Raw genomic sequence first — 12394 nt, 5'->3', positions numbered from 1 at the left:
GTCTGTGCCCATGAGAAGGAAACGTTCCTTCTCACAGACAAAATAAGAGCCATGAATATCTCAGCAGGTGAGGGACCGTATAAAACTAAAAGAAAGGGCTTATAACACTGCAAAGAACAGTACAGATCCCACAGAATGGGGCCAATACAAAGACCAAAAATGGACCACATTGCAGCTAAGAAGGATTACGAAATAAAATTTGCAAGGGACAATACTGGTTAAGAGTAGTATTGGCTCACTGACAGCTGAGGTTGGAGGTATTGTCAAACACCAACGGAAACTGCAGAAGGCTTATTGTGCTTCAGTATTCACAGCAGAAAAGCTTGCCAGAATTCCCAAAGAAACTAATAGAGGACTAGGGAGAGGGTCTAAATCGAATTAGCTGAAGTAAATTATCAATAGGGAAATAGCTATAGATACGGTGGCTAAGAAGATGCTTGCCTTCATTGCTCAGGCCTTTAAGTGTAGGAGTTGGGACATCACGTTGAGGTTGTACAGGATGTTGGTGAGGATTCTTCTGGAGTATGATACCCAATTCTGGTCACCCTTATTAAGCTGGAGAGGGTTCGGAACAGATTTACCAGGACATTGCTGTTAATGGAGGGTTTGAGCAATAAGGATATGGGGGGATGTCAGGGGTAGGTTCTTTACCCAGAGAGTGGTGGGGGCACGGAATGCGCTGCCTGTGGGAGTGGCAGAGTCAGAATAAATGGCGACCTTTAAGCGGCAATTGGATAGGTACATGGATGGGTGCTTAAGCTAGGATAAATGTTCGGCACAACATCGTGGGCCGAAGGGCCTGTTCTGTGCTGTATCGTTCTATGTTCTAAGGATAGGCTGGGACTTTTTTCACTGGAGCATAGAAGGTTGAGGTGGCCTTTTAGACATTTATAAAATCATGAGGGGTAGGACAAGGTGCATGATGAGAGTCGTTTCCCTAGGGTGGACGATTTTAAGACTAGGGGACATATTTTTAAGGTGAGAGGAGGAAGATTTGAAGAGGGGCAATTTTTTTTTACACAGAGTGGTTTGTGTGTCCAGAGGAAGGGATGGATGCAGGTACAGTTACAACATTTAAAAGACATTTAGCTAAGTACGTGAATAGGGAAGGTTTGGGGGGATATGAATCAAGCACAAGCAGGTGGGACTATATTAGTTTGGCATTATGGTCAGCGTAGACTGGTTGAACTGAAGGGTCTGTTTCTGTGCTGTATGACTCTGTGACTAGAACTGAGGAGTGACACATCCACAGAACCTGATAGTTTTCAACCATGAATTGTTTGGTATGCTTTCCTTTATCGCTCAGCGTATTGAGTACAGGTGTTGGGAGGTCATGTTGCAGCTGTACAGGACATTGGTTAGGCCACTGTTGGAATATTGCGTGCAATTCTGGTCTCCTTCCTATCGGAAAGATGTTGGGAAACTTGAATGGATTCAGAAAAGATTTACAAGGATGTTGCCAGGGTTGGAGGGTTTGAGGCTGAACAGGCTGAGGCTGTTTTCCCTGGAGCGTCAGAGGCTGAGGGGTGACATTATAGAGGTTTATAAAATCATGAGGGGCATGGATAGGGTAAATAGGCAAAGTCTTTTCCCTGGGGTCGGGGAGTCCAGACTAGAGGGCATAAGTTTAGGGTGAGAGGGGGACAGTGTAGAGGGAGCTTTACTCTGTATCTAACCCCGTGCTGTCCCTGTCCTGGAAGCGTTTGATGGGGGACAGTGTAGAGTTAGCTTTACTCTGTATCTAACCCCGTGCTGTCCCTGTCCTGGGAGTGTTTGATGGGGGAACAGGGTAGAGGGAGCTTTACTCTGTATCTAACCCCGTGCTGTCCCTGTCCTGGGAGTGTTTGATGGGGGACAGTGTAGAGAGAGCTTTACTCTGTATCTAACCCCGTGCTCTCCATGTCCTGGGAGTGTTTGATGAGAACAGTGTTGACAGAGGTGTACCCTGTATCTAACCCAGTGCTGTGCTTGTTTCGGGAATGGGGGACAGTGTTTGGGAAGTTTATCCTGAATGCTCTTTTCTCTTTTATTACAGAAGCCCATTGACGGTAACTGGGGATCCTGGGGGCCTTGGGGCCAATGTTCCCGGACCTGTGGTGGTGGTGTTCAGTTCTCTCGACGTCGCTGTGACAACCCACTTCCTGCTGCCTTCGGGAGATATTGTCAGGGACGGAGAGATATCTTCCAGTCTTGTAACCTTGCTCCTTGTCCTGACAATGGTGAGTCTCCAAGTATAACTCCCTGGTTTTTCTTATACAATGCATCGTACTGACCCTTTGATCAAATCTGCCCAACCACATGATATTTGTCCTGGTAATATTCCTACACACCCTCACACCATCTCTCATTCGCCCAAGCTTAGCCACACAACTTCAGACTCATCTTCCCTTACAGTCTCCTACTCCCTCTCTCTCTCTCACACACACGCTTGCCCTCCTTTTGCACATTGTCAGCCTTTTGCACACTCACCCTGTTGCACAGACACACTGTTTCTTGCACACTGCACTCACACACGCACGCACGCACCACTCTCATAGAATCATAGCGATGTACAGCACGGAAACAGACCCTTCAGCCCAACCCGTCCATGCCGACCAGATATCCCAACCCAATCTAGTCCCACCTGCCAGCACCCGGCCCATATCCCTCCAAACCCTTCCTATTCATATACCCATCCAGATGCCTCTTAAATGCTGTAATTGTACCAGCCTCCACCACTTCCTCTGAGAGCTCATTCCACACACTACCACCCTTTTCCCTCTCACCCTAAACCTATGCCCCTCTAGTTCTGGACTCCCCCACCCCATGGGAAAAGACTTTGTCTATTTATCCTATCCATGCCCCTCATGACATATGCCTGCTCTAAGTCACCCTTCCTCACACACAGTCACTCTTACACTCAACCTCACATTAATATCCACAAGGTAGACATAAGCAAGCACCCGCTGGGGAAATGTCAGCAAACCGCCTCCCAATTATCTAACCATTCTCGGATGTGACAGGTCAGACGTATCGGGCTGAACAGTGTGAGGCCAGAAACATACCTGCTCCCAACGGGCAGGGTTACTACCAGGAGTGGGAGCCTTACTATCATGGAATTCGCGAGGCTGACCTCTGTAAACTGAACTGCCTCCTCAAGGGCACCTTGCAAGTCACAGTTTTCAACATCAAGGTCAGTTGTTTCTTTCAATACATTTTAATCAACGTGAAGGCTATTGGCTCGGCCGGCATTTGCTGCCAAAGCCTAGTTGCCCCTCAACTAGGTGATGGTGAGCTGCCTTCTTGAACTGTGACAGTCCATGTGCTGTGGGTTGGCCCACAATGTGCTTAGGGAGGGAATTCCAGGATTTGGACCCAGTGGCACTGAAGGAATGATGATATGTTTCCAAATCAGGATGGAGAACTTGCAGGGGGCTGGTGTTCCCATGTACCTGCTGCCCCTTGTCCTTCTGGATGGAAATGGTCATGGGTTTGGAAGGTGCTGTCTGAGGATCTTTGGTGAATTTCTGCAGGGCATCTTGTAGATGGTCCACCGCTGCTACTGAGCATCGGTGGGGCGGGGGGGGGGAGGGAAGAGAGAGAGGGAGGAGAGGTTGAAAGTGATGGATTGATGCCAATCAAACGGGTTGCTTTGTCCTGGGTGGCATCAGGCTTATTTGTTGTTGGAGCTGCACCCATCTCGCCAGTTGGGGAGTAATCCATCAAACTCCTGACTGGGGCGTCAAAAGTGACATAAGGGGCAACTTTTTCACACAGAGGGTGGTACGTGTATGGAATGAGCTGCCAGAGAAAGTGGTGGAGGCTGGTACAAATACAGCATTGAAAAGGCATCAGGATGGGTATATGAATAGGAAGGGTTTGGAGGGATATGGGCCGGGTGCTGGCAGGTGGGACTAGATTGATTACAATATCTAGTTGGCATGAACGAGTTGGAACAAAGGGTCTGCTTCTGTGCTGTACATCTCTATGACTCTAAGAGGTGAGTTATCCACTGCAGGATTCCTAGCTTCTGATCTGTTCAGGTAGCACTGTATTTATAAGGCTAGTTCATTCAGTTTCTAGTCATTAGTAACTGCCAAGATGTCGATAGGGAGGGGTTCAGTGATGGTTACACCATTCAATGCCAAGATCTGGTGGTGAGATTGTCTCTTATTGGAGATGGTCATTGCCTGGCATTTGCGTCGCAAAAATGTTCCTTGCTACTTGTCAGGTCATGCCTGGATAATATCCAGATCTTGTTGCATTTGAACATGGACTGCTTCAGTACCTGAGGAGTCGTAAATGGTGCTGAACATTGTGCAGTCATCAGTGAACATCGCCACTTCTGACCTTATGGTGAAAGGAAGGTCAGTGATGAAGTAGCTGAAGATGGTTGAGTCTAGGACACTACCCTGAGGAACTCCTGCAGAGATGTCCTGGAGCTGAGATGACTGACCTTCAACAAGCACAACCATCTTCCTATGTGCCAGGTATGGCTCCAAATTCTGCCCCCAAATCCCATTGTTTACAGTTTTGCAGGGGCTCCTTGACACCAGTGTCAAGTGCCGTCACTCTCAACTCACGTCTGGAATTCAGCTCTTTTGTCCATGTTTGAATCAAGGTCAGGAGCTGAGTGGTCCAGGCGGAACCCAAACTGGGCATCACTGAGCAGCTTATAGCTGTTTTCGACCCTTTCCATACCTCTGCTCATGATTGAGTGTCGACTGATGGAGTGGTAATGTTGGATTTGGGATGGTTTGGGTGAAGACACGACCCTGAAGGCCTCCTGCAGACACCCCTCAGCGGTGTCTGACTGTGGTGACAGACTCCCCTCCCCATCCCACATTCCCCCCCCCCCCAACCCCAGCTCTTCCATTGTGCCACACCCTCCCCTCTTTTATAGGTGAAGGACGGGACTCGGTGCACTCCGCACAGTGATGCCGTTTGTGTCCGGAGCCGGTGCGTCAAGACAGGCTGCGACGGGGTCATCGGATCGAGGAAGCGGTACAACAAATGTGGGATGTGTGGCGGGGAGGACTCGGCTTGCAGGCGAATCATCCGCCGTTTCCACAAGAGGACGTGAGTCAGAGTCCACTACGCCTCTCAATTTTGCCACATCCCTCAACGTCGCCCCCAAGTTCCAGCCTTTTCACTTCTGCCATGCAACTGCACTACAGAAATCATAGAATCCCTACAATGTGGAAGCAGGCCATTCGGCCCATTGAGTAATCACCAACCTCCCCGAAGAGCATCCCACCCAGACCTAACTCCTACACTGCATTTCCCATGGCTATCCCTGGATATTACGGGGCAATTTAGCATGGCCAGTTCACCTAACCTGCACATCTTTGGACTGTGGGATGAAACCGGAGCACCCGGAGGAAGTCCATGCAGACACAAGGAGAATGTGCAAGCTCCATATATGATTCGGAGATGCCGGTGTTGGACTGGGGTGTACAAAGTTAAAAATCACACAACACCAGGTTATAGTCCAACAGGTTTAATTGGAAGCACTAGCTTTCGGAGCGCCGCTCCTTCATCAGGTGGTTGTGAAGCAGGACCATAAGACATAATTTATAGCAAAACATTACCATGATACATTGAACAAACCGAGATTGTTAAGTCTTCCTTCTTTTAGAATGGATTTGCTGGTTTCAATCACATTCTCGAGATAATTTCAGGTTTTATAACAAAAGGTGACATCTCAGCTCAGACAATGCCTTAAAGGTGTGAGTCAGACAGGTTCTATTTCCAAAGTGATATTCACAAATATTATATAGATTCACTGCCTGCATTGACTGCTTGCAGGTTCGGCATTTTTTGAGCAAAATAGAATGTATCTGTAAATATAAAAATCACACAACACCAGGTTATAGTCCAACAGGTTTATTTGGAAGCACTAGCTTTCGGAGCGCTGCTCCTTCATCAGTTGGATGAAGGGACAGCACTCTGAAAGCTAGTGCTTCCAAATGAGCCTGTTGGACTATAGCCTGGTGTTGTGTGATTTTTAACTTTGTGCAGCCCAGTCCAACACTGGTATCTCCAAATCATGTCTGTAAATATAATTCTGCAAATGCAAATTCACCCTACAAACTCATATGTGCATGGACATGCAGGAGAGAGACATTGAATGTGTGTATGTGATTGCATGCGGGTGAATGCACGTGAGAGAGTGTGTGTTTGCATGTGTGCAAGCTTTGTAGAGTGTGTGTGTGTGCACGCAAGTGTGACAGGGCACAAGCCTGTGAGGGGGTGTCTGTGTGGGAGGTGTATGTGTCTGCATATGAGAGAGAGCTTGAGTAATAGAGAGGGTGTGTGAGAGTGTGTGTAAGTGTGTGTGTGCGTGTGAGTGTACAGTGTCATGGGGCCACCTGTAGTGTGACATGAACCCAAGGTCGCAGTTGAAGCCATCCTCTTGGGCCCCGAACTTGACAGATGAAGAACCGGTTGTTAAATGTTGTGATTGAAGATAAAGCGGATGAGTTGTAGGACAGTGCTCGGAGATTGGCAGTTGTTGGTGTTGAGTACTGTGGCTGTTGCCGTAATCGTGGGGATGCTGGTGTAGAGTGCTGAAATGTCTATAGTGACAAAGAATATTCCCGGTTCGACTGGTCCGTGGGTGCTGTGTTTTTGAGACAAATCTGTAGCGTCTCCCGCTCCATCTCCCACTCCTGAGGCAGAGACTCTAAAGCTGCAACGTGGACCAGCCGTTTCAGGACTCCCACTGAGAAAGGTGGGCCTTCTTGTTTTGTTTCCTCCCCCCTCGTTTATTTTGATCTCAAATCGATGCAATGCAATGTGTTCAAAACAAAGCTGATCCATGAACTCTGTCAATAAAAGCTCAGCAGCCGAGGCACAGAGCTCTCTCATCCCTCTCTCTCTCTCTGTGTATGTATGTGGGCAATCCCTGGGGGCAGAGAAATTCATGTAAACCTACCCCTTTCTGTCTGCATTACAGACAGGAATCTCATCGAGGGGCTCAGGGTGGGGTATGTACAGAATAACAGACACCCCGGGCGTGATTAACAGACTTGAATCTAATCGAGGGGTGCAGGGTGTGTTATATACAGAATAACAGACACCCCAGGCATGAGTTACAGACTGGAATCTAATCGAGGGGTTCAGTGCGGGTTATATACAGAATAACAGACACCCCGGGAGTGAGTTACAGACTGGAATCTAATCGAGGGGTGCAGGGTGGGTTATATACAGAATAACAGATATCCCGGGGAGTGAGTTACAGACCGGAATCTAATCAAGGGGTTCAGGGTGGGTTTTGTACAGAATTACAGATACCCAGGAGTGGGTTACAGACCGGAATCTAATTGAGGGGTTCAGTGTGGGCTATATACAGAATAACAGATACCCCGGGTTGAGTTACAGACTAAAATCTAATCAAGGGGTTCAGGGTGGGTTTTGTACAGAATTACAGATACCCAGGAGTGAGTTACAGACCGGAATCTAATTGAGGGGTTCAGTGTGGGCTATATACAGAATAACAGATACCCAGGGATGAGTTACAGACTAAAATCTAATCGAGGGCTTCGGGGTGGTTTATATACGTGTAGGACAAAGGCCCTGTTTCCACACTATAGGGATTCTTTGAATAGAAGCTGGGGGTCCAGTGTACAATGGGTTCCACGCTGCCTTCAGCATAGCCAGAGAGGTTCTGACATCGGGTCCCATTGCCTGATACGATGGGTCGTCCTGGTGTGTTGGCTTTGTGTGTCTTCGGAAGGCAGTAGAAGTCCCCTACATGAAAAGCAAGTGGGATGAGATGGTATAGGGAACTCTGAAATACTGGATCAAAAGTCGTGATCAATGTGTTTAGTTCACGGGTGTGCTCTTTGGTCGGATTGGCCAGTGGTTGTCTATAATGTTCCTGGTTGTTCAGTTGGTGGTACACTTCTTTACTGTAGTCTGTTCTATTCTGAATGACGATGGGTTCGCCTTTTTCTACTGGTCTGATGACAATGCTACAATTGGTTTTGAGAGCATGGGTGGCATTGCATTAGATTAGATTACTAAGATTACATTAGATTAGATTACATTACAGTGTGGAAGCAGGCCCTTCGGCCCAACAAGTCCACACCGACCCGCCGAAGCGCAACCCTGGCGCTGTGAGGCAACAGTGCTAACCACTGTGCCACCGTGCCACCCGCACGATATGATCGGGTGACGTTTTGCTCTACCTTGTGGGTACGGCTGATGACTTTGGTCGCTCCTCTCCAGATCTCAGCGATTGTTCTGGTTTCTCGGTTGACTCATTGGGATCACTGCTGACATCTTGAAAGAATTCCTGCAGACCCTCTCTCAAATGCACACACGTACACCTCCCACACACACACACGCCCTTCTCACTCACTCACACTACCAAGCTTGCACACACGCAAACACTCACTCTGTCACCAGCACTCACATGCACACGCTCACTGTCTGTCTCTCTCTCTCTCTCGCCTGTGTGCACACACATATACGCCTATGGAATGAATTTGTACTGCAGAATTATATTTGCAGATACATTCTATTTTGCTCAAAAAATGCAGATCCTGCAAGCAGTCAATGCATGCAGTGTATGATTTAAGATTGGTCTGATTCACACCTTTAAGGCATTGTCTGAGCTAAGATGTCACCTTTTGTTGTAAAACCTGAAATTATCCTGAGAATGTGGTTTAAAAGAAGTTCTGGGATTTACATATTAAAAAACCAAAACCAGCAACTCCATTCTAAAAGAAGAAAGACTTGACAATCCAGGTTTATTCAATGTATTATTGTATCACTGTAGACCTTTGCTATAAATTCAGTGTCTTACTGTCCTGCTTTACAACCACCTGATGAAGAAACAACTGTTCAAAAGCTAGTGCTTCCAAATAAACCTGTTGGACTATAGCTTGGTGTGGTGTGGTTTTTAACAAACTCTGCACAGACAGTTGCCCAAGGGTAGAATCGAATCTGGGTCCCTGGCTCTGCGAGGCAGCTGCCACCCAGTGAGCACCACTGCCCCCAACATTCAGCACTTGCCCCTTGAAAGATTCGTTGCTCTCCCTGCCACTTTCCACCCAACTCCGATATACAAACAATTCCAGGGATTATTACCTGGCCCTCTCGACTCCTTGGATCCTTCCACAACCTGTTCTCTTGACCCTGACAGCCTTGCCTCTCCACCGCTTCCCCCCCCCCCCTTCAACTCACCTACCAGCCCCCACCCTCAGACGGATTAGTCACACAGGCTGCAATTCAAAGGCTGATAATAAACCTGGGCCATTTTTGAACTGAAGCCTCCCATGGATCTCTTCCAGGGTCAACTACAGCGACGTGGCTGTGATCCCCATTGGGGCGGCCAACTTCAAAGCACGCCAGGAGCACAGGCGAGGGCAGACTCGGCTCACGGCCTACCTTGCCCTGAAGAGGTTGAACGGCAGCTACATCCTGAACGGGGACACCCAGATCTCGGGTTTTGACAGCCTCCTGAGCGTGGGAGGGGTGGATCTGCGGTACTTGGGCTGGAGCCCACAGCGAGACGTGCTCGGTGCGGTGACACGTGGCGGGCTGACCGAGCCGCTGGTTTTGCAGGTGTACACCCCGAGCAGGCAGCGGGTCGTCAGGGTCCTTTACTCTTACTACATTCCCAGGGAGCAGGCAGGTGACAGAAAGCCCATTCACAAGACCGCTGTGACACTAACCAGCCACGGTGCAGTGCCCAATCCCACACTGACTGAGTGCAACATCCCCAATGCCACAAGTCCCACAATGGTGCACCATGTCACGTTGCCCACTCACACGCCAGCTGAGATGCTAACTACCCACATTGGTGAAGACACGCTGGCTACTCTCAGCCACCCTCTGACACCAATCCTCCACACAACAACCAAGGACACAGTGCCCAGTCATAGACCCACACCCACAGTAGCCAGTCGTAGACCCACATCCACAGTGCCCAGTCGCCTGCCAACATCCACAGTACCCAGTCGTAGAGCCACACTCTCAGTGCCTGGTCACCCGCCAACATCCACAATGTCCAATCGCAAACCCACACCTACAGTGCCCAGTCACCTGCCAACATCCACAGTGCCCAGTCGTAGATCCACACCTACAGTCCCCAGTCGTGGAACAACATCCACACTGCCCAGTCATAGAACCAGACTCACAGTGCCCAGTCGTAGAACCACATCCACAGTGCCCAATCACAGAACCACAATGCCCAGTCGCAAGTTCACTCCAACTCTAACCCCTCGCTCGATTACCAAAGTCACATTGCAGTATGGCCAGCCGGGTAAGAGGGAGCCCTCAAGTGGCCTGCACAATGCTAAACTGCCCACTCCCAAACGGCGTACCCTCTCGCTTTACAGACCACCACAGCCCACCCGCGTTCGGCTTAACCCACCACTGCCCCAGACCAAAGCCTCCTCCACCAGCTGGCACCCTGGGCCATGGCAGAGCTGCTCAGTCACATGTGGGGTAGGATGGCGGGTTCGGTGGATACAATGCCTGGACAGGCGTGGTGTTCTCTCAGTGGGTTGTGACTACCAGATGAAGCCAGCGAGTATGGCTCTGTGTGTGATGCAGAGGTGTTGAGGGGGTGGGGTGGTATGGCCTCTGTCTTCAACACCCCCCTTCCCCTAGGCTCCTCATGACTAGCCCCATTCAAACACTCCCAGGTAAGGGACACCATGGCACGAGATACAGAGTAAAGCTCTCTTTACTCTTTTAAACTGAAAGTAAAGCTTCCCTCGACATTGTCCCCATTGACCACTTCCAGGACATAGACAGCACGGGGTTAGAAATCAAGTAAGGCCCCATCTACAGTGTCCCCATCAAACATTCCCAGGACAGGGGCAATGCGGGGTGAGATAGAGTGAAGCTCTCTCCACATTGAGCACATCAAACCCTCCCAGGATAGGTACAGAACAAAGTCAGATAGCATTTAAAATTCCTTCTCATCTATACCTTCCAGGTGCACAGGGCAGATTCAGCACGGGTTTCGACACAGATAAAGCTCTAATGGAATTTTAAATTATTGACTGTCTCTGTTTCAACATTCTGCCTATAAGATGCTGGCTTTCAGTCAGGGTCTCCCTATGACTGATGCTGCTTTATAATTCACATTGCGTTGTGTGATGTAAATCCCTTCTCTTGAAATTGCTCATTCAAATGAATTGATTTTAAGCAAAATGTTCTGATGTGCGCCCTTCATTTGTTAAAGTTAGCACCCCCAAAGCTGTCTACCATCTACACGGCACAAGTCAGGAGTGTGATGGAATACTCCCGACTTGTCTGGATGGATGCAGCTCTAACAGCATTCAGCAACATCCAGGACAAGGTCGCCTGCTCGATTGGCACTCCTTGTGGCTACGCCATGGGTTGGCTATGTGACCATTCCCTTTTTTAGGTGTTGATACAAAGGTGCCAAGATGGAGGCCAGGTTACATAAGAACTTCCCACAATAATTCACCAGGCTAAGGAAAGACTTAAACTCCAGGGCACCTTTGGTCACCCTCACTTTATCTCCCAGGGTGTAACACTGTCCAGTCCACTCTGTAGCCCACGTTGGTCACTTGGGGTGCCTGGAACACACATTTTTCCCTTCTAAGGCATACGTCGGCCTGGGAGAAACATCTAAGGACTACGTCCAAGTTCTCAAAGTGCTCCTTATTGGTCTTCCCTGTTATTTGCATGCCATCGAGATAAATGGCAACCTGGTTCAGATCCTGCAAAATGTTCTCCATTGTCCACTGAAAAATTGCACAGGCTGACGATATCCCAAACGGCAGTCTTGTGTATTGGTACAAACCCTTATATGGGTATTAATTGTAGGATACTCCTGGTAATCCTCACCTAACCACATCTGCAAATACACATAGCTCATGAAGGACAGCAAATCCCCCCACACCCACCCCACCTGCCAGCTTTGCATATAAATCCTCAATGCAAGGCACCGTGAATTCATCCAACTGCGGAAAGCAGTTTACTGTTTGTTTAAAATCCCCACAAAGACAAACTGACCCGTTGGGCTTCACAATCTGTACAAATGGGTGTTGCCAATTCCACAAGTTGGACTGGTTTGATGATTCCTTCACTTTTAAGCCTTCTGATTTCTGCTTCTATTTCTAACCATAAAGCAACTGGCATTGGGCAAGCCTTGCAGGATCATGGAATTTACTTCCTGGGCAACATGCAAGGTGGCCTTGACTCCTTTGATAGTTCCAAGACCTTCCTGAAAATCTTCCGGGTATTGAATTAGGACTTTACTCAGGCAGCCATTTTCTAATCAAAAAAATGTTGAGCCAAGCTCGGTGAAGATTTCTCAGCCAATTTCGTCCCAAGGAGCTTGGGCCCAAGCCTTTTACTACAATCAGTGGTAACTGAATCAACTGCTTCTCACAACAGGCCAGGACCAAAGTCTACCCTTAATCTG

The 12394-nt window shown here is 48.6% G+C and overlaps 1 protein-coding gene across 1 annotated transcript in view; it reads left to right on the top strand.

The window, feature by feature from the left end:
- The window catches only part of LOC122544771 (A disintegrin and metalloproteinase with thrombospondin motifs 5-like), a 38423-nt gene extending 27514 nt beyond the window's left edge, over positions 1-10909 (top strand). The window contains exons 5-8 of the mRNA XM_043684097.1: positions 2036-2219; positions 3003-3172; positions 4883-5058; positions 9279-10909. Of these exons, the coding sequence (XP_043540032.1) occupies positions 2036-2219; positions 3003-3172; positions 4883-5058; positions 9279-10554 (1806 nt within the window). The 3' untranslated portion in view covers positions 10555-10909. The remainder of the gene's footprint in view (positions 1-2035; positions 2220-3002; positions 3173-4882; positions 5059-9278) is intronic.
- Positions 10910-12394: the final 1485 nt, after the last annotated feature.

This window comes from Chiloscyllium plagiosum, chromosome 51 (genome assembly GCF_004010195.1).
Source record: "Chiloscyllium plagiosum isolate BGI_BamShark_2017 chromosome 51, ASM401019v2, whole genome shotgun sequence".
Lineage (NCBI taxonomy): Eukaryota > Metazoa > Chordata > Chondrichthyes > Orectolobiformes > Hemiscylliidae > Chiloscyllium > Chiloscyllium plagiosum.
The sequence above is the reverse complement of the archived record's forward strand: the minus strand, read 5'-3'. Positions and strand labels throughout refer to the sequence as shown.